The 22,033-nt window shown below is 46.6% G+C and overlaps 1 protein-coding gene across 4 annotated transcripts in view; it reads left to right on the top strand.

The window, feature by feature from the left end:
- Positions 1–12,363, top strand: part of Ttc39a (tetratricopeptide repeat domain 39A) — a 34,328-nt gene extending 21,965 nt beyond the window's left edge. For all 4 annotated transcript variants that reach the window (XM_013144902.3, XM_063236496.1, XM_063236495.1 and 1 more), the window contains 9 exons: positions 120–187; positions 267–326; positions 1,035–1,196; positions 5,116–5,207; positions 6,775–6,895; positions 8,832–8,943; positions 9,333–9,447; positions 10,651–10,767; positions 11,309–12,363. In XM_013144902.3, the coding sequence (XP_013000356.1) occupies positions 120–187; positions 267–326; positions 1,035–1,196; positions 5,116–5,207; positions 6,775–6,895; positions 8,832–8,943; positions 9,333–9,447; positions 10,651–10,767; positions 11,309–11,432 (971 nt within the window). In that variant the 3' untranslated portion in view covers positions 11,433–12,363. The remainder of the gene's footprint in view (positions 1–119; positions 188–266; positions 327–1,034; positions 1,197–5,115; positions 5,208–6,774; positions 6,896–8,831; positions 8,944–9,332; positions 9,448–10,650; positions 10,768–11,308) is intronic.
- The last annotated feature ends 9,670 nt before the right edge of the window (positions 12,364–22,033 follow it).

The following is a 22,033-nucleotide window of genomic DNA, read 5'->3' as shown; positions in this document are numbered from 1 at the left end:
GGGGTCTTCACTCTCGTTCCATCCTTTGGGCCCTGGACATGGGATGAATTATGGCCTTGTGCAGGGGGACAGTAGCTTGTGGGGAGGAGCTGGTTGTGACTCCCTTGCCACTGCCTTAGGTACTGGGAATGTCAACATCTCGGAGGCAGAGAAGCTGCTGAAGCCCTACCTGAACCGATATCCCAAGGTGAGCCCACCCTTTGCCAGGCAACCTCAGCCTGCGAGTGGCCCTGGAGCCTCATGGCCCCACGTGTGTATCACTGCAGGGCGCCATCTTCCTGTTCTTTGCGGGGCGGATTGAAGCTATTAAAGGCAACATTGACTCGGTGAGTAATGGAGGTGCCAGGGGTCTCCCAGACCACCAGGACATCAGACAAACGGGCATCTACAGAGACAGAGCAGACAGGAAGGGATGACCCCAAGAGAACCAGTGAGAGAGTAGGAGTGACAGGGGTGCTTCTGACCTGAGGCAGCCTGGGAGGATAAGGGAGGCCCTGGCACTTGTGCTCTGGGACTTTGACAGGAGCTGCAGGATGGTGACACCCCTGCTGAAGGAGTGCTCCAGGGAGGAGGGCGGGGAAAGACTGCTTGCTTAGGATGTGGCAATTAGGTGGTACTGAGGGCTGAGGGAGCCGTCATAGGGAACATCGTGGTTGGGACCCCAGCACTAAGCCTAGGACTGCACCACAGACTACAGTGTGAAATCTTAGGTATCTAGCTGGCCCCTGCAGGACAAATGCACCCAATCTTGGGAGCCCCATAGAAACTGCTGGCTTGCAGCTATGTCCCACCATTTCATTTTGTGACCCAAAATCTAGAGCTTCAGCATCACTTCTAGCCCTTTTGGCTAAGATCAAGTATGGAGTCCTGAAGAGGGGCAGCAGCAGGCCTGAGTCCTGCAGACTCAGGATGTGGAAGCCCTTCCTGGGTCTGCATGGAACAGCCAACCCAGGCTGCCGTGGTCGGGGGGGAGGGAGGTTCAGAGGGAGGCTGAGACCTGGGGGGACCGCAAAGCTGACCAGAAGTGCCCGCAGGCCATCCGGCGGTTTGAAGAGTGCTGTGAGGCTCAGCAGCACTGGAAGCAGTTCCACCACATGTGCTACTGGGAGCTCATGTGGTGCTTCACCTACAAGGGCCAGTGGAAGATGGCCTACTTCTATGCCGACCTTCTCAGCAAAGAGAACTCCTGGTCCAAGGTGGGCTAACACACGTGTTGGGGCAGGGGGAGGCAGACCCCACCCGGACTGGCCATGAGCCCCAGACCAGTGGCCAAGCCAACCCCTGACAGGATACAGATGTGCCAGCTGCATTCACATGGAACCATATGCTCTGCTAGGACTCAGGGTCAGAAAGCACCTCAGAGCCATTGCTTGTCCATGTTTGTGCATTTGGTACTAGAGATGGGACTGGAGCTGCTGGGCTCACTCTCTACCACTGAGCCATGTCCCCAGAAGTATAATATGTTGGTTGATATAGTTAGTGACATGTGGCTAGGAACATGGCTCTCACGCCTAGGCAAACGCTGTCCCGCAGAACTGTTGGCTATGGCAGAAACAATGCGTTTTGCACTGTTCCAGTGTGGTAGCCATTTGCTCTTGTGTGTATTTCAGCACTTGAAATGTGCAACCTGAGAAATGTAGTGTCTTAAATTCAGTTAATTTCAATGAAATAACCACATAAGACTCGTGGCTATTGTATGGGGCTGTGCAGTTTTCAACACAGAAGGCTTGTTGGTTTATATAACTGAAAAATCTAGGCAAACTTGACTTCAGATAGGGCTGGATCCAGGAATTGAAAATACGTCATCATCAGGCTTAGTCTTTCCATCAGTGGCTGTTGTCTTCCTGACACCTTGTTGGCAGGCAGGTTGTTTTTATGTGCCAGGCAAGGTGATCAGGGGCTGCCTCTTCCTCTTGGTTTCCACTGCAGTCCCATAGGTGAGCTTCACTGACCTACCTTAATTAAATCCTTTGTCAAGGACTGGAACAAAGGTGCTGGGAAGATGCCGCATGACCTGAGAGGAGAGCAGTGGTTCTATAGAAGGAAGATGAGGAGACTTACCTGGAAGTAGCATGGGCACGTGTGAGTGTGTGTGTGTGTGTGTGTGTGTGTGTGTGTGTGTGTGTGTGCAGGATTAACAATATACCATGTAGGAAAAACAAAGAAAACTAGGTGCCCTCCCACCATAGATGAAACTTATCATGGCAAGTGTCGAATGGCAAGGATTAGCTATTTTCATCATAGCAACAGCACAGACCTCTGAACCAGGAAGTGTAGATTTATCTAGCTCATCAGACAGTATGTAATCTAGTAATAGTGTGAGGAGCCCCGTGACTCTATCCTTGCCCACAGCAGACATCACTAATGGATCCTGGCACCCTTTGCTGTGAGCCTTGCTGCAACCTTAGAAGCCTTCTCTGCAAAGCATTCCAGGCACCGTTAGAACTGTCCTGCCCTGGCACATGTCCATGGACCTAGTTGTCATCCATATCTAGTCATTGTTTCTCTTCCCTATTGCACCTTCATGTGGAAGTCCCTCCTCAGTGCTGTTGCCCAGGGACCAAGAGGAAAGAGTTTCTTGGGGCAAGCAGGGCTCCAGGAGGCTTTCCCTAGCCGCTCATAGTCTAGCACTGCCATTTCCTCCATGCCACACCCAGTGAGGCTGAAGTACGTTGAGGCTCAGGGGCTAATATGCTCATATGCCAGTCCACGTAGCTGTTGGTGACAGACCTGGATAGGACAATTCTGTGAGGCTTGGAAGTCTCTGCTTTTCCCGTGCTGCCAGGCCATGGGAGGAGGTGGGGGTTCTGCCCTGCTGCAAAAGCACCTGCTCAGAGACAACCCCACCCCCCCCATCTCCCACCCCAACAAGGACAAAGGCTCAGAACCTTTGTGAGCTAACAGTGATTGTTCAAGACTTCCTATGTAGTGAAGTGGCCAGCTGGAGCCCCAAATAGGTAAGGGGAGGCCTAAGTGTCTGCAGAGCTACTGAGGAGAAGCAGGGTGTCAGGATGTCCCCTGTGAGAACAAGCTGTGTGCTCAGCTCACTGTGTGACTTTGGGACAGTTAAGTCCTCTGGGTCTGCAGCTGTCCTCAGAGGGGTATAAAATCCTGAGTTCTGGGCCCTCATCCCAGCATTTGGCTACCACAGCATCCATCAGCTTCAACTCTCAGTGCAGTGAAGTGGGGATCTGAGAGTGCAGGGCAGCCCTGGGAGTCAGAGCCAGCCAGGAGGAGAAGGCAGGCTTCAGGAAGACTGGACCTCTGAGCTGAGTGTTGGAGCATGTGAGGTGCAGAATGGGGGAAGCGCAAGGATGGAGCCAGGGAGCGGCAGGTGCAGAGGCTCCAGGCATGGGCTGTGGGTGCAGGCATGCAGGGGACAGGAAGCACCCCCCTTCTTGGAGCTGATGGCCTCTGCAGGACAAACACTATCTGCTTGACACAGACACTGGGAGGGCAACCTAGCAAGTTGATATTGGTGCAGAGGGCAGAGGATCAGATTATCCTGAGGAGACCAGGCTTCCATTGGAGGGCGGCTACTGTTTCTTGTCACCTGCCCATGAGCTTGATGTTCATCCCTGTAGGTCACTGTATCCACTTCACAACCAACGGCACAGGGAGGATGAGCGGTCTGAGGTGGGGGGTGGGGAAATGCACCCTGCATCGGACAGTAGAGTCCTGGGATGGGGGATTGGGAGGCTCAGGGTGGCAGCAACAGTGACAGTGCATAAGCAGAAAAGGAGTTTAGGGGAAGATCAGAAGGGCCTCTAGGGTTGTGTGGGCTTTATTCTAACAGCGAGAGTTGGAGGAGCCCTTGAACTCCTCGGGGTTCAGGTTTGTGCATGCCCAGTGCCCTCTTACCTAGGCTAGGAATGCAAGAGTGAAGGAAACCCTGCTCAAGGCTCAAGTACTGGTGAAGAGAGTGACAAGAAACACACGCACAGATGGAGTCAGGCTCGCTCACATGGGTGTCCGGAAGCCTGGCAGAGAAGCTGAGGACAGTGAAGGTCGAGGTCACATGGCTCCCTGGAAGAGGACTTCCGGCAGGAGGGCGCTGTGGCGGCAGCAGGTGCAGGGAGGCCAGTGCAGCTGGAATAACAGGGAGATGGCAGAAGAGGGCAAGACCAGTGAGATTCCAGAGCTAGGCAGGAGCTGAAGGTAGCAGGACCTGGTTGCTTCCCTGACACCTCAGGGGCAGGAGAGAGAGAGAGGGAGGGGCCAAGAGGTTAAAGGTGGGCAGGGACGAGTTTCCTTTGAGGGACTCTGTCAGATCCCACTGAGACCGGTTTTTCCTCACACAGGGAAGGGCAGACCTTGGCAGGAGTGGCTGCCAGGTGGAGGCTGCTTTCTGCCTCCCGCAGAGGCTCCAGGATGTCCTGCTCCCTTTCCTTCTCCACCCCTGTGTTTCTGTCTTGGCTGTTGGCAGATGTTTTCCTTGGCAGCAGCTGCAGGAGGCAGGAGCTGCAATTCAGGGCTCAGCCGTGTGAGGGCAGCACAGCCAGGTGCCTTTCCTGGTAGCCCGCAAGGTGGATACTCCCAGTCTGGCCAGGGCTGTTCCTGCGGGCTGTTTTTTCTGTGTGTGTGTGTGTGTGTGTGTGTGTGTGTGTGTGTGTGTGTGTGTGTACACTGCGATTTAGTGAGCCAGATCCCAGGTGGGCTCCTGCTCTGTATGCCCCAGGAGCTCTGGAGTTTTAGGAAGTGGAGGTGCAGGTTCCTCTCTGGCGTTGTCTTGGGGAGGGCAGGAGGGGATGCATGTCCAGGGCCTGGTGCTCGCTCACAGGCACTTCCCAGAAGAGCCTGACTGAGCCTGCCCAGGGCCCTGCCACTTTTCTGTCTCATCCCTCTTTATACAACACACTGCACGGAGGCTCTGTGGGGTCTTTGCATCAGCCCTCAAGGGCTCTCTGTGCTGTCACTGCTTCTCCCTGCTCATTGTGTGGATCCTTGATGATTCCCAGCTCATGTCCTCAAGTTGCTCTGGCTCCTTCTGTTTGGTGTTCTCCCCTGGGCCTGGGCCCACTGTCAACCCCTGTGCTGGGCACAGTAAGGTCCAGATGAGGTGCTCTGGTCAGAGACGCACACCTTTGACTGTTGCTTGCCTGCTCTCTCTCTCAGGCCACCTACTTCTACATGAAGGCTGCCTACCTCAGCATGTTTGGGAAGGAGGACTACAAGCCATTTGGGGATGATGAAGTGGAGTTATTCAGGTGGGCTCCGCAGTGCAGACCAGCTATCCTAGCTGGGGCTTAGAGAAGCTGTGCTGGGCAACCGTCCCCCATCAGGTCCACACGGAACCTAGCTGGGTATGGAGTGCACGCCTATAATCCCAGTACTTGGGAGGCTGTGGCAGGAGAATTGCCTTGTATTCAAGGCCAGCCTGGACTACATAGTGAGATCTTGTCTCAAACAAACATGGAACCTAATCATAGAATTGATTTAGTTCTTGTCCAGTGCTGATTGCGACCAGAATTGTGAAAGAATTAAGTTTTTAAACTTGAATAACCTCCCTTACAAGGTTGTTTGCTATAAGAATATGTAGTTTACAGTAGTGAATGACAAACAGAGAGGGTTTTTTTGTACCAGGAATCAAACTCAGGACCTTGTGACTGCCAGGCAGGTGTTGTGCCACTGAGCTACAGCCCCAGCCCTGAGAAAATTTTAAAGAGCCTGGAAAACCAGGTGTGGTGGTACATGCCTGTAATCCTAGCACTCTGGGAGGTTGAGGCAGGAAGATCACAAGTTCAAGCCCAGCCTGGGTAACTTAGTGACTGAGATCCTGTCTGAACATAAAATATATATATACATAAAAGATCTAGGTTCAATCCCCATACTGCACACAAAGAGCCTGCGTAGGAGTAGGGAGCTGGAGAGTTGCCACCAAGTGGTGCTGTTTCCATTCTTCTCCAGCCACCTGTGAGGGGGTCAGAGAAGTCTGCAGGGGACGGCTCAGCTGTGATGACAGGGCCCAGCACCTTCCTGCAGTCACAGTGAGGCCAGTCAGTCGGTCAGCCCCACTTGCAGACCTGGAAGTGGGTATCACAGGAGCTCCCTGGGCGACTGCTGTTCTAACAACAGGATGTGTGGGATGCCTGCTACTACAGTGAGCCCCATATCCCCATCTCACAGAACCCACCCAGAAATCCTGAGGGTAGGCATAGGTGTCATCACCAACACTTGAGCCTGGAGAGGCTCCATGCTGCATAAGAAGGCAAGGAATTTGGGGTGGCATCACCCCTAGGCCCAGCTGTTTTCCTGAGCCTAAGTGGCCCAGGCCCGAGATCATAGCCATACCCAGGGACCATGGCAGGAGTCTGAGCTGGTGGGTATGGCTTCAGATGTGGAGCTGCTCGGCTGCACACTGCATTTTACTCTGGAGTGGCTGAGGAGGCATAAGAGGGCAGTTCATTGCGCTGTTTAATCTTATGGGGCCCCACCCCCACCCTTCCTCTGAGTGTCAGTCTCCTGTGTGAAACCAGGGTTCGACTTTTGTTGGGCTCTCCCAGGAAAATGAGGCCTAAAATTTGGGGGAGTTAGCTGGCAGAGAGGGCAGATCTAGGGGCGTTGAGATCCATCCTGCCAGTTTGGGGTCCCTTCCCCAGCCAAGGAAGTAGTCAGGTTACCGAACAAGGCTGTTTCATACCTGTGAGACTCTTTAGAGTCCAACACTCACCATACACATGGGGAAACTGAGTCCCACAAAGCTGATAGACTGGGAACCCTCAGTCCTCTCTTGCTTTTTCTTATCCCATCCCAACCTCCCCTTCTCTTTCCCAGAGCTGTGCCAGGCCTGAAGCTCAAGATTGCTGGGAAATCGCTACCTACAGAGAAGTTTGCCATTCGGAAGTCAAGGCGCTACCTCTCCCCCAACCCTGTCTCATTGCCAATCCCTGCTCTGGTGGGTAGGAGGTCTTCACTGGCCCTTGAGATTGGGGTTGTGGGAATTAGTTGACAGCCATTGCTGGAGGGAAGTGGACGAGGAAAAAAGATGTTGGGCCTTGGGGTCTGGAGAGGGCTTCACAATTCACCTGGGGCTGCAGGAAGACCAGGGCAGAGGTGACCAATGCTTTGTCCCCAAGGGTGGTCTGAGGAGGCTGGGTGTCAGAACACAGGCCAGTGGGCTGCAGGTTCCTCAGGGCAGAAAGAGCAGCTCTCTTGGGCAGGCTATCCCCTTAGGCAGAGAGAGAGGTCACCATCTGCAATCCCTGATTGTCTGTTCCAGTTTTGTCATGTAATAGTCATTCAGATTGTCCCCCCTCAATAAGCTGACTTTTTTCTGAGGGCTGCAATCCCAGCCCATGTCATATTCAATTTTATTCAAATAACACGTGGCAGGGATGTTAAGGCCTAATAGGCAAATACAAAGATGAACCAACTCACCACCGCTGGCGAGTTGGAAGCATCAAAATTTGAACTTAGTAGCTGGCTGCAGAGCCTGACTGAGTTGCTGTGACTTTACTAACCCCAGGCCTGATCAGAGCAGGCATCAGAGGTGCTTCCAGCTGCTCTGTCCTGCTGTTGCTCAGTAAGGCAGCCAGCAAAGTAGAGGCCCTGTTCAGAGAAGGCTTTTTCTGGTCTTGTGTGTATAACCTTAGATAAGTTCCCTCTTCCCTCAGTGAGTATAAGAATATGAACCCTGCCCACTTAACAAAGCAGTTCTGAGAATTTACTGATAAAATGTGTTAAACACTTTATAAATTTGAAACTTTTTATACAGAATTTAAATCTTGTATCCTGAATATTTCTGGGCAGGTTTTAAAATATTTTACAGTTTGAACTATACAGAAGCCAGGTGTGATGGGCTCATGCCTGTAATCCTAGCGCTTGGGAGGCAGAAGCAGGAGGATCATTGTGAGTTTGAGGCCAGCCTGGACTACACAGTGAGACCTTGTCTCAAAAAACCAAGTGAATGAATAAACAAACAGTAACACTGTTCCTATCAAATGGGGAGGGAGTTATTGTAGGAAGGGTAGGAGATAGAACTATGCCAAAAATTTAGGGGAGAATTTTCCAAACTGTGATTGGAAAAAATACTTGGGGCTAGGGATTTAGCTCAGCAGCATAAGCGCCTGCCTTGCAAGCAGGCGGTCGTGAGTTCAATCCCCGGTACCGATAAAAAGGAAAAAGACAAAAAAAAAAAAAAAAACTTAATCAAGAAATGGTTTTCTATGATTTAATGCCTTGAGAAAGACAGGCCTAACAAAGTTACATAGAATTTTTGGGCACCTTTGCATGCTAATCTGTATGGAAGTCAGCAGGAAAAACTGAAGAATTTGATCTTTTCTACATTTGGGCACAGATCCAAAACCCTTTTTAATGAGACATTTACTAACTTTCTCCTCCTCATTTTTCTCCTCCTCTTCCTCGAAATAAAATGGATTTAGAAAAGGTGGTGGAGGAGAAAAAGAAGAAAAAAAATAGCCTGTTGTCCTAAAGTAAATTATTGTTGAATTGGAGCAAAAAGGAAGATCTCCTTGGGGAGGGTAGGCATGGGTTGGTCCTCAAAGGATGGAGAGAGGTTGGGAGAGGATGTAATAGCATTCAGGGGTGCCCTGAGCAGGAAAGGAGGTGAGAAATGCTGGTAGCTATGAGCAGGGATGAGGATGCTGCCTATCTTATGTTCACAGAAGTAGGGTAAGTTCCCAATCATAAAGGACAAAGTTCCTTCCAGAACTCCTTGAAGCTCACATAGGCCAAGATGAGACTGGTCTTGGAAGATTATAGCCAGGAAGGCCTTTGGAGACCCTCTGAGGAACTGTCCATCTTACAGATGGGAAACTGAGGCCCAAGTGGGGCAAAAGCCTAGGACTGACTTGCCCCACCCCTGCTCCCAGGAAATGATGTACATTTGGAATGGCTACGCTGTGATTGGGAAGCAGCCGGAACTCACGGATGGGATGCTTGAGATCATCACCAAGGCCGAAGCGGTGCTGGCACAGGGCCCAGGTGACTACATGCAGGCCCTTGTATCTGCCAGACTAGGTCAGGTCTTCACAGACTAGGTCAGGTCATTCTGTTAACAGTACCTGGCCCCTTCTCTCTCCCTGTTAACTGTCCTCTGTTTTACTGTGCTGAGCTTCAAGATGTCAACTCTAAGCAGCAGTCCTCTGTCCCCTGGTCAGTGAGGCCTCTGGGCTTCCATAGCCTCTGGGCTCCCTTCAGGTAGTCCCAACTTGCTAGTGTTATCGAATGCCCAGGCCTCTGCTCTCCTTCTCACATGGTAGTTTTCTGAGGACAGGGCCATCTGATGCGCCTGTGTCCTGGGCCTGCAGAGCAGGGTGCTTGTAGCCGTTGCAGAGAAAGCAAGCCTGACTTCTTCCTCATCCCCTCCTTAGAGAATGAGTACTCTGCTGATGATGAGTGCTTGATGAAGCTGTTGAAAGGCCTGTGTCTGAAATACTTGGGTCGGGTCCAAGAGGCCGAGGAGAATTTCAGGAGCATTGCTGCCAGGTAAGTGCCCCGGCTCCTCCCACTGGGCTGGGGTCTCCCAGGAAGCATTTTTAGGGCTCCTTTATCCTCACACCCATCACAGCAGCTGCCACAGCTGGCTTTACTCCTGCATGTATACTTGGGTCACCCTGTGCCAGGACCCCATGTTGGTGCAGATTGTTCAACCCCAGCCTGCACCAAGCTGCTCAACTGCCTGCTGTAGGACCCCAGCCATGGCGTCTCCTGTGGTAGCAACTCTGTCCTGGCTGCCATAGCTCTGTCAACCCAGCCTAGTACAGTTGGGGCCATGCTGGGAGGATCCAGAGTGGACAGATGGTGCCTGGAGGAGCACCTAAATCTAATGGGAGATACCAGGAAAGGCTAAGGCCAACATTTTAGTTTTTGTTTTTTGAGACAGAGTCTCACTACACAGTTCAGGCTGGCTTTGAACTCACTATATAGCCCAGGCTGGCCTCTTTCAGTGACTCTCCTGCTTCAGCCTCCTTGAGGGCTGAGATTACGCATGTGTCCCACCACGCCTGTCTCTCCTGTAGAAAAAGCAAGGAAGAAAGTTTCAAGTGGACTGGTACAGCTTACACAAATGCCTGGACACAGGAAACACTTTGGAGGTTGGGGTCACATGATGAGGTCCTTCTCTGTCTGGATGAAGGCGCAGAGAGAAAAGGGTTGAAGATGGAATAAAGCAGGCTAGACTGAGAAAGGCCCAGATGTTGTGCTCAGATCGTTAATCTTTTGATTCCGTGCATGGAACCTGGAAGAATCCTGGGCAGAGCAGCCTTGGGTTTTAAGTTTGTTTCTGGAGCAGCTTGAGGGAGAGGAGCAAATCAGAGCCTCAGACTTGACTATGTAATAGGCCATGCAGCCTTGAGGAGAAAGGTGACTGAGTTGGGGAGTAAGCTAAGGGCATGACAGGAAGCCATTAATTCAAAGAACTGGGGCCTAGGGTACAGAACAGGAAAGCTCTGCTGTGGATTCCAAGGCTTTCTTTTTTGGTACCAGGAATTGAACTCAGGACCTCGCGCTTGCCAGGCAGGCGCTGTGCTGCTGAGCTATACCCCAGGCCCATTCCCAGGTTTTCTAAAGCTGTGTAGTAGGAAACTTCCCAAGTTGGAATTCAGCTCAGGCATTCTCACATGACTTCTGGGAAGGCTCCGGAGGAGGACATGAAGGAGCAAAGCCTGTGAGGCCTTTCTTGTTTTATAGTGAAAAGAAGATTAAATATGACCACTACTTGATTCCAAATGCCCTACTGGAGTTGGCTCTCCTATTTATGGAACAAGGCAGAAACGAAGAAGCCATCAAACTCCTGGAATCTGCCAAGTAAGCCTTAGGTCACCTTGATTTGTCCTTTATTCTGAGCTCAGGGCTGGCCAGGGACAGAAGAGCCCAGGCAGCAGTGCGGCAGACTGTGGCTGGGGTGGTGGGGCAGTGCAGATGCCAGGCCTATTTCCCTGCATCTAGCTTCGCCCACCCTAGGAAAGCTTCCTCCTCCATTTTTGAAGGAACTCTTTGGAATCCCAGACAGACAGTGAGTTGCTGGGCGGTCACACCACAAACCAGCTGTGGGTCAGAGGAAGGCCGAGTCTTTTGGTTTCCTGTCCAGGGCGCTCTCTCCTAAAGCCACTCTTAAGTTTAGAGACCCCATAGGACCAAGAGTGGTGTGAAAGGTGAGGGGCACACACCCTTTTGGTTAATCCTTTTATTGGACAGGTCTCAGCTCTCTTTGGACAGGATGGGGATTTAAGCCTCTAGAAACTTTTCCTTGGCTGGGATGACGGTGGGATGCTCACACATCTCAAATGGGAGAAAAGACTTTCAGGAGTAAAGGGCTCCATGTGTCTGATTCTTTGCTCACTTCTAGGCAAAACTACAAGAATTACTCCATGGAGTCAAGGACACATTTTCGAATCCAGGCAGCCACACTGCAAGCCAAGACTTCCTTAGAGAATGGCAACAGATCCATAGTCTCATCAGTGTCCGTATAGCTCTGCACAGCACTCCTGGGCCAGAAGATGAATGAAGACACTGGACAGAGCTCCTGGAAACATTTCAAAAGATCCCCTTCCCCTCCCCTGCTCTCCCTTTGGGGTCTGCTGGTGCTCCAGTGGGATGACTCCAGGAAATCCAAGCAGAGGCAAAGCTGGCATTTCACCAGGGTGGCCACAGGCCTTTTCAAGGGCAGAGCAGGTGGAGCCCTCTGTCTGCCCTATCACACATACGGGTACTTATGGGTACTTGTTTTTCACTGTGACACATAAGAGAATGTATGAACAGTTTACATTTTGTCTAGAAGTAGACTGGCTTTTAAAAAAAAAAACACCCAACAACCAATGACCTGTAAATCTTTGCATTCATCAATATCAGTCTGGATGCTAATCTTTTTACATGATGCCAAAGGCCAAAGGGCGTTTCAAACTTTAGCAAGGTCTCAGCTTCTGAGGCTGAAAAGACCTGGGGAAGTTTCAAAGCTCTTGGGGTTAGACACAGAGGTCACCCACAAATGCAGACATTTACCACCTTACTTCTCACAGTTCACTCCCTTTGTAACTTTCCGATTATAAAAAGCAGGTGTTTTCAGTCAGATGAAACTTGAGTCCACCAGTAGAAAAATCAGTCTCTACGATAGAGAACAGGCATGCCAAGGCCCAACAGTAAAGCTGTGTGTGCCACAGCCAGTGATGCTGAGGTAGGGGAGGTTTTCAGGAACCAGTCTGCATCCTTGCTTTATGCCAGGCTGAACCCGCTGGGAATCATCTGTGAGACATAAAAACATTCTTACTACACTGCAAGGCACATTTATTTACGGACAGTGTTTTTCTTAGAAACAGAACAGTTATTCTTGGCCTGTTGTATTAGATTTTTCAGTTAAGAGAAAAGAGATAGTAATAAAATTTATATCCTTAAGAGATCACGCAACATCTGCTTCAGTGACGTGTGTGGCTGTAATTCTTGGGTAGGGCACAAAAGTCTTGATTAGAAGTCACATGTTTTTAGACATGACATTTAAAAAATTTTTCAGTAAGTTGTCAACATTTAAAAGTGAAATCTCACAAATGAATTTGGTTTCTGGTCTCTAAGGAAAAAACATCTGGCAACACTGAAACTTAATTCCCCAAAGACAGGAATTTGTTAGAGCTAAATAGAGGCTATTTTAAAGGATCTTGCTACTTTTCTGGCCCCTAATTTGTGACCCCTGGGGCAATTAAAGTGAGAACTCAAATTCAGTGACCAACACCAAGTTTTGTCATTCTCATTCTGTATCAGTGTACTCTGAAGGGAAAAGTCATGTGTGCGGCAAAAATACTTGTGAAAATGTGACTCTCCAAATGCCCAAATGCAATTTCTAGGAGGATCCACACCAGCCTTTCCAATTTTCCAGCACTGCTGTAATTGGCAAGCACTTTGTTTTGGCGGTATTAGGGATTGAATAGTCCACCATGGAACTATATTCTCAGCCCTATTTTTTGAGACAGGGTCTCGCTAAGTTGCCCCAGCTGGCCATGAACGTGCATCATCCTGCAGCCTCCTGAATGGCTGGGATTGCAGCCATGCGCCACCACACATGGCACATTAAACACTTTTGAGAACTGGAGAAGGCACAGAGGGTCTGTGGTCATTACCTAAACAATCAGCCTCCTGTGAATGATAATGAGGTCATGGGTTATAGTAAGTTCACAGGAAAAATCAAAAACCTTCACGATCACCCTTTGCAGTGAATGCTTTCAGAGAATAGAATGCTATGAAAAAATGTCTCATTTTGCCAGAACAAGACAAAGGAATGTCCCTCACAGAGAACAAGACTTCTGCAAGTTCATTCTCCAAAGCCTGGAGGCTGGGGGCCAGCCTGTTTCTAGGCTGCAGGACAAGACAGGGAGTGAACTGCGGTGGGCTCCCAGCGCAGGAGGCTGCTAACTGCTGAGCCACAGCCTCACTGGTTTGTGAGATATGATTTACAAAATGCAGTTTAGAATGAAACAAGACACAACCCTCAACATATTCACTTCAGGAGCCTTTGTTTTGGTTTAAAATTTTCCCAAGATGGCTTCCTTGCCAACATTTGTTGCTGCTGTCCTGCGGGGCTCTGGTAATTAGCCTACGTCACTTTTACCTTTGCTGCCCTGAGGTTCTGAGATAGTCTACTGAGACAGTCTCCAAGTGGGAAAACAGGTTTCAATCACCATTATGTCCTCACGCAGAGGCTTTGAAGGTTAAAAAAAAAAAAAGCTTGTATCCCTGTGTATTTCTGAATTAGTTCTGGTCATTACTTCTTTAACAGTATAGACCTTCCCAGCATATCTGCCCTAGACAGGCAATTGATAAGGTGTTTTTGGCTTAGAAATAGGAAGGTTTGGGCTGGGGATTTAGCTTAGTGGCATAAGCAGCTGACTGGCAAGTGCAAAGTCATCAGTTCTATCCCTCGAATCAAAAAGGTTTGAATGCTAGTCCTAGCTTTGCTAATTTTGAAAGACACAGTTCCTCTAAAATCTAACAAGTTAGACGAGATTCTGGCTCTTTCCTGCTGGCCAAATCCTTTTCTGGATTTTCAAAATGCAGGAAATAGACACACCTAACTTTGGCCTTGCTCTCACAAGCATTTCAACCACAGGCTCCTTAAATGGGAGTGGATGGGTGAGGGCGGGGGACTCCTCAGAGTCCCAGTTCAGAGCTACACAGATGAGAACCCAGTTGTCAGGGAAGCAGCAACTGTGTAACATGATCTGAACAGGCCCTTGGCAAGGCTCCCTCAGTCTCTCGCTGGGCACAGGAGCTCTGCCTGGCAGGGTGCTGGGTCCTATCAGCTCTCCCACTCCTTGGCAGGCTTCCCTATTTCCTTATCTCTGGAGTCAAAATGGGAGGGTTTCCAAGAGTTATCGCCATTCACAGCAAAAGGCCACAAGCTGACTGAAAACCTAGGCCTCTAAAAGGCCAGTATCAACCCAAGACTTGGCTGAGGCCCTGGTGCAAGATTCCCAGCAAGTGAAGAAGGGCACCATGAGGTTTTCGGAAAGCCCCAGCCTGCTGAGTAAGCGCCAGACCACTGAATACAGAAACTAAATCCACTTTTCTTTGGTATTACTCCCTATTTCACCTACTCACAGATGGAGAGTCAATGTTAATCTCCTTGCCTTATTTTTATTGACCAATTGTGACCAGGGGTTAAACTCGGGCTACCAAGGAGCTATAGTCACAGACTTTTATTTTTTGAGATAGGTAGGATCTGCATTTGCAATCTTGCAGCCTTGGCCTCCCTCCGTGCTGAGATTACAAGCACGCTGCACTATGCATGGTTTCCTTCTGCTTTTAATATAAACCCTTTTCAACACTTTTTGCCTGTTGTGGGAAATGGGCATGCTGAACTACCAAACAGGAATGCCACATCCTACCCTCAGATACTGCTTTCCAAGGTAGGACCGTGCCTTTCTGCTTGGGTTAGCACAACTCCTTTGAACTCTGGTGCAAAGTTAATTGTTAATCATTAGGGTAAATCCACACACAAGTAAGCCTCATTTGAAAGAAAAGTCTACCTGTAAGTGAGCAATCTATGAACTGCTTACACTGTATAAACTTAATGATTAGGTGAGAAACTGTAACAGAGCTTTTTGGGAAAGCACACAATTACTAAAGGTTTCTACAACTGCTAGAAGTTGACATTTAAATTTAATCACAACACCTAGTGACTGGATTGCATTGTTTTCTTTCACATTAACAAACACTTCACAACAGCAGACATCTTATGCTCTGGAAAAAATACTAAGTTACTTTGTCAAAAAGCAGTCAAGTTAGAAAATTATTGCCTGCCTTTTGGCACAATGATAAGGAAGCAATGGCTAAGAACCACCCTTGCTGGGGTACACACAAGGTAAGCTGTTTGACATGGTTGCACAGATCACTTGGCATCAAGAGGTAGGGAGAGGGTCTGGAGTAGTGGACTGAATTCTACCTGTCCCCCGCTGGAGAGTTCATCAGCTGCTTGAGCGATAGGCTTTAACAGAGGCAGAGCTTCAGGCCTGGATTGAGGCTTGATGGGGCACAAACTACATGCAAGTTTGTTAAAAGACAGTAATTTGGAAAAGAAACTACAGCTTTCCATGAAGCAGGCTCCAGTATGCTGATTGGTAAGAGCTTCAACCAAAAGAGCACCATGCCTTCCCATGAAGCAAGCGTTGCTATGCTGATGGGTAAGAGCCTCAGCCAGAAGAGAAACAGGCCTTCCCGTGAAGCAGGCTCTACCACGTGGTTGTCTCAGCCAGAAAAGAAACCATGCCTTCCCGAGTCAGCCAGTGTGTAGGGTGAAAAACAAGAAGAGCAACCCCCTCCACACACACAGATTCAGGACTCAGGGTAAGATCACTGCAATGAAGGAAAGGGAATAACTTGATGCTGGTATTGTTTGGTTGACTCTGTAGGCCTGGAGCTGGTGGTCTGGGCATCTACTTGGAGGATGGCAGTGTACATTGTCAATTGTGGGTGGTATCTTCCTGTCTTGTTTTTGAAATCCAATGTTTTGTTCCACTTTACTGTTCTGTTTTATCCTCCAGCCTGGTAACCTGATTAACTATTTTGAAGATTATAATAGGCAGCATTGATCTGTTTTGTTTCAATGTATTGTTTTATTCAGTTTTTTTTGTTTTGTTTTATTCAATGTTATGATTGGTTTTGTTTGATTTTGCTATATCTGATGGTGTGGACAACTATTGTGAAGATAGCAAGATATATTATGGTAGCCATTGTTGACTACCCATTATACTGTTTTGAAGTTTTGTACCACTTTCACCTCTTTGTTCTGATTGGCTTTATTCTGTATGTTGGGTTCTATTCTCTTCAAAATAAAATTTAAAAAATGAAAACACAAAAAATCCCCTAGGACTTGAGGTCCCATTCTACCTAGCTATTACCTAAGTATCTTCTCAAAAGAATTAAAAACATCATATCACAGTGATGTATGTGCATAGCAGCACAATTTGTAATAGCCAGATCTTGGAAATAATCTAAATGCATACTGGCTGAAAAATAGATAAAAAGGATGGGGTATTTTTATGCAATGGAGTACTTCTCAGCCATAAAAAAGAATAAACTGGAGACTTAGAGGTAAATGGATGCAACTTGAGACCATATCATTAGTGGAATAAGGGACACATTTTAGTGTAAACATAGGCTCATTGGTGTCAGAAGCTGAAACAACATATGTATATGTATAATTTAGGTATATAAAAGATACTTTAGTTATACTTCTGATTTCTCTGAGTTCACTGAAGAGAAAATCTGTGCTGGTATATTTGGACAACTGACTGCAGATGTCTTGCATTCTGGGTGAATGATTTGAGGATGATAATGTGCAATTTATATACCATTGCTGCCCTGATTAATGTTTTAAAAATTTTATTATTACTTTTTTTGGTACCAGAGATTGAACTCACAACCTCACGCTCGCCAGGCAAGCACTTACACTGCTAAGCTAAATCCCCAGCCCTAAAATTTTTAGTTTTCTTTTTTCTCCTTGAAATAAAATGGATTTGGGAAGAAAAAAGAAGTAACTACTGGGAAACTGTGGTACACAATGCTGACACTCAAAACTTCTAAACACTTAAGTTATGGTTCAAGTGATCCATTAGAAAAATTAATTTGTAAGTGCTGAGAATTGAACCTAGGACCTCATTCAAGGTCAATACTCTGCTATTGGGCAAATATGGTTACCTACCACCTATCAATGGTGCAATTATCTCTGGTAAAGGCTGTGAGCACATCTGCAGTATGAAAAAGATGAGTTTACTAACAATGCTCCACTTTTTTTTTTTTTTTTTGGAGACAGGGCTTGTTGCATAGCCCGGGCTAGCCTCCAACTCAGTGATACCACTGGTTCAACCTTCCAAGTGCTGAGATTACATGCATGCATCACCAGCCCAATTACAAGGGGTAGTTCACAACAGGCCAACTGAACTCAAAACAGAGTTCACTCAACAGTGGTGGTGCATGCCTGCAATCCCAATTATTGAGACGTTTGAGGGAAAGGGATTCCAAGTCTGATGGCAGTGTGGGCAATCTAATAAGATCCTTTTAGCTCAGGGATAATATATTGAAAGGTAAATCTACTGGTCCATGCATACTGTGGGTGAGTTGGCCTGGGAGTAAACAGAGAGGGGCTCTACAGTGGTGTCATTACATCTTGTTTCATGAGGTCTGTTTTCTGGAACTGGCCACCTCACATAGCAATGAAATGTGGCCTCAGGTCCTTTAGCTTATAGCTGGTGGAGGAAGGGCATCTTGTCCTAACTACAGTATGAAAAATCTCACTAAGAGCCAGTGTAGTGGTACACATCTGTTAAGCCCAGCGTTCTGGGAAGCTGAAGCAGAAGAATGGCAAGTTCAAGCACAGTCTGTGCAACTTATCAAGACCCTGTCTCAAAAAATGAAAAAGGGCTGAAGTTATAGCTCAAGTCTTGGGTTAAATCCCCACTGTTACAAAAATAAAACTGTCTGTTAAGGACAAGTAGTTTGGTCTAACTCGAATGTCTGTTGCTTAGGCAAGTAGTTGTCATGGTGCTGTCCCCTGACCAGCAGCATTAAGTATCACCTGGGAATCTGTTTGAAATAAATTCTCAGACCTAGAAACTACAGGGTTGAGGCATAGCAACACGAGGTTTAGCAAGCCCTCCACATAAATGTGATGTACACTAAAATAGAACCACTTTTAGAATGAGAGGTAAGTACAACTGGACTGGTCTTGGGTCCTATGCTGGAACATGGGGTCCTAGGCAGGTTAAAACACTATAAACTCACGCTCATGTAGCTTCTTTCAAAAATGGATACATAGGAACTAAGACTTGCCACATTCCCCATACAGGGCTTCCCCTGTATGGGGAAAGTACAGGTGTTAAAAGTACAGGGTTTTTCAGAATGCTGTCTGCCTTTTTCCTTGTCAACCCCTAACTCTTGAAATATGGCATTTTCCCCTCTGGTATCCAGGATTAAACTCAAAACCTCGTGCTTGCCAGGCAGGCGCTTGTGCCTGCTGAGCTAAACCTCCAGCTCCTCAACCCCAAACTCTTAATGAAGAGATCTCTGTTATCCAATGGCAATGTTCTTGGGATGATAGTAGCTCCCATTACATTAGAAATGCTCAGATTCCTTAAGAACTCTTCCCTATTTTGCCTTTCCTTTCATTTAATAAGTATCTTGTATCTTTTAAGTGTTTACTGCCCTGCTCTTGAGTAACTTACTTTGATGGGAAGGCATGCAAGTACATAAAAAACTAGAGCCAGGAAGCAAGGAAAAAAGATGTGGCTTTGTCTAGAAGCAGCAGCCAGCTGCAGGGCAGAAGACCTGAGACAGGTGAGAGTGTGCCACTTTACAAGTACAAAATGATGGTCCATGAAAGCTAGCTCCTGCAGTCCTATGAGACAGAGGCTGAAAGCCTACTCATCCCACTTAAAGAGTTCAGTTTTTATTTTTACCACAATGGGAAGCTATTAAAATCTTAAGTTAGGGAATGACATCATCCAATCAACTCACTTAAAATTATTTTAGCTGCTGTGTGAAGAACTGATCATATAGGTTTTTGGTTTTTATTTTTTTTTTGGCTTTTTCTTTTTCTCTCTTTTTTTTTTTTTTTTTTTTTTTTTTATCGGTACCGGGGATTGAACTCACGACCACACACTTGCAAGGCAGGTGCTTATGCCACTGAGCTAAATCCCCAGCCACGATCATATAGGTAAACATGGACATCTGCTTCCAGCACCAGTTCTAGGTTTTCTGTTAATAAAAATACATCTTAAAAATAACTGAAAAAAAATACATCTTCCCTTTACCAACAATGAAAGTTAGGAAAAAGACAATGCTTTCAGTATGTTAAGTTATAATCACTAAAACTTAGTGTGAGTTGGTATTTCATGTTCTTTGGTCTTCAAGGGAAACCAGAAACCCTGCTTATCAAAAGCCATGAACGCAAACTTCATTTTACTTCAAAGGAAACTTCAAAGCCTTTAACTTCAAGTTTAAGAAAGTCCTAAGACTGGCAGTACCAGCCCATCAAAAAATGCCTTGTTATATATTGGTACCTTCTCCCAACCAGGAAGAATGCCTAGGAATTACCTCGTTCAATTCCCTACAGATAGAAACTAACAGGGTAACCAAGATCCATGAGGACAAAATAATTTATGAAAACAATGGCACTGTAAAATTGTAGTTTATAATCTGCCCACTGAGTTTTGCTACCCTTGTGGATACAGGCTCCTTATTCTACCCTGTTTTAAAGGTGAGGGTTGGGTTTACACCTGGAATTGGCAGGACACAGCCTGTTCCTGTGCCTCTTCTGTGGGCAGCACTAGAAGCCAACCTCAGAGGTCTGAAAACACAGTCCAGGCTTCCCAATTCACACAATGCTGAGAACTTGCTTTTGGTCCTAACTGATGGGATTAGTTACTGCATTTGGCCCCAGATGCCGTGTGCTGCATAGCCAACCGAATCTCTTCACAGGCATTTAGCGCACACTGCTATCTCTAAACCCATCAGGGCAATCCCTTATTGTATTCAACTTCTTTCATTTACCTTGTGCTAAGAAATTTAGTGACTATAAGCATGGTTACAGAAAGGGTTCAAGGTGCACAGGTGCTCCTTTCCTCTAATCATAACCAATTTTAGATGCCTAAAACGTGTTTCCTGTGATACTCCTTCATACATACCAAAAGAAAAACCTGTGGAAAGCACATGGTAATAATAAATGGTTTTAGCGAATGCATTCAGCTACTGCCGTGAGCAAATACTTACTGTTCAGTTAAGAATAAAGTAGATGATTAAACTGTTTAGGTTATTTTGAAATTCCCTTTGTAAAATTTCAGATCAAAATATAGTTAAAGGCTGGTAGTGAACTCCTGTAATCCCAGCACTCAGGAGGCTGAGGCAGGAGCTTGAGGTCAGTCTGGACTACATAGTGAGTTTAAGGCCAGCCTGAAGTACACAGCAAGGCCCTGCCTAAAAAAAAAAAAAAGAAAAGAAAAGAAAAGAAAAGAAAGGTATTCATGTGGGTTTTCTATTCATGAAGGAACTAGCCAAAGAACAAATGGAAAGACAGAATGTCTATCATCTCTGAATAATTAAAAAGCACCCAATACCGGTGTTATTTTCAATCTCATATTTAGGCAGTTTTTAAAAGAAAACCAAAAAAAGTAACAAACCCCTCCCAGCACTGGGGAGACTGAGACAGGAGGATTATTACAAGTTCGAGACCAGCCTGGGCTACAAAGTGAGCTCAAGCCCAGCCTGAACTGCACAGTAGACCCTGTCTCAAAAAGACAAAAAAAACAAAAAAGATACCAAATCTTATCTCACATTAATTTGGGAGGGGATCATCTACCAAGTATTTGGAAAAGCTGCTGGTGTAACAGAACAGCTTGGGGGACTCTATTAAAAATGAGATTTTGGTTTTTTCCTCTGCTACAGAGTCCCCATTACTAAAAAACATTCAGAGCCCTATGACATCATGTTCTCCTTGACTTGTCTTTCAAAAACCTAAGCCTAGTCTGGATAACTTAGTGATTTCTCCCCTCCCCCAGAAAAGACTAGGAATATAGCTCAGTGTAAAAGCTGTTGGGTTTAATTCCCAGTACAAAAACAGCTCAGTGATCTACCAGTCCCCTGACGTGGTCTAAGACAGACAAACTGACATGGAATTAGAGGCGCATCAAGTTCTGACTCCTACTTCAGTGTTCTTTAAGCTTATTTTATCACAGACTTCTGAGACACAGGCACCATTTTTGATACTTCAGGAAAATTTCATCTGAAACATGGGTCAATCATAATTTTATTCAATGCAGTAATGTACTGGTTCATTCCTGAAGGGCAGAGAATCAAACTACCTTCTCTGACTAGGAGGGGCATTCAGTTGATAGAAAAACAGCCTCAAAGCCAAAATATGTCAAAACTGGGCTAATGTGAGAGGGAAGAGAGAAGGAATTCAGCTTAGCTCATTGTCACCCATAGGACACTGCCTTAACAACCACGCAAATGCCAATGAAGGACGATACTGCGTCTAGGCCTGTTTGTTTTTTAAATGAAGCTTTTGGTTGTTAAGTCATGTTCCAATGTTTCTCATACTTATCAGAAATTTTAATGACTGAAGCAGAAAATCAAGTTCCAAGACACCAGAAAATGGGCAGGTATTAAGAAACAAAAACAGCACTATCTCTAAAGGATAAATCCTTAAACATAAAATTAGCATCTAGAGTTTTGGAAAAGTCTAGCTGAGTTTAAGACTGAAGCAGGAGTGTGATATAAAGAGGACTCAAATTCTTTTCTCTCTCCCAACTAGCAAAAGAGTAGATGTTGTTTAAATTCAAGTAAACATAGTATTACTTCAAGAGCTATCATATTAACCAAATTGTCAATTTTTTATGCCCATTAATTCTAAAATTAAAGGCCTTGAAAAGAAAAGAAAAGAAAAGAAAAGAAAGAAAGAAAGAAAAGAAAGAAAGAAAGAAAAAAAGACAAGGTCTCATTATGTAGTAAAAGGATGCTTCTAAACTCACTATGTAACCCAGGCTAGTCTCAAACAGGTAATCCTCTTGTCTCAGTCTCCCAACTGCTAGGATTA

This window comes from Cavia porcellus, unplaced genomic scaffold (genome assembly GCF_034190915.1).
Source record: "Cavia porcellus strain 051 isolate PalLab524CR breed Dunkin Hartley unplaced genomic scaffold, mCavPor4.1 scaffold_25, whole genome shotgun sequence".
Taxonomy (NCBI): domain Eukaryota; kingdom Metazoa; phylum Chordata; class Mammalia; order Rodentia; family Caviidae; genus Cavia; species Cavia porcellus.
Note: the sequence above shows the minus strand (reverse complement) of the source record. Positions and strands in the feature narration are given on the sequence as shown.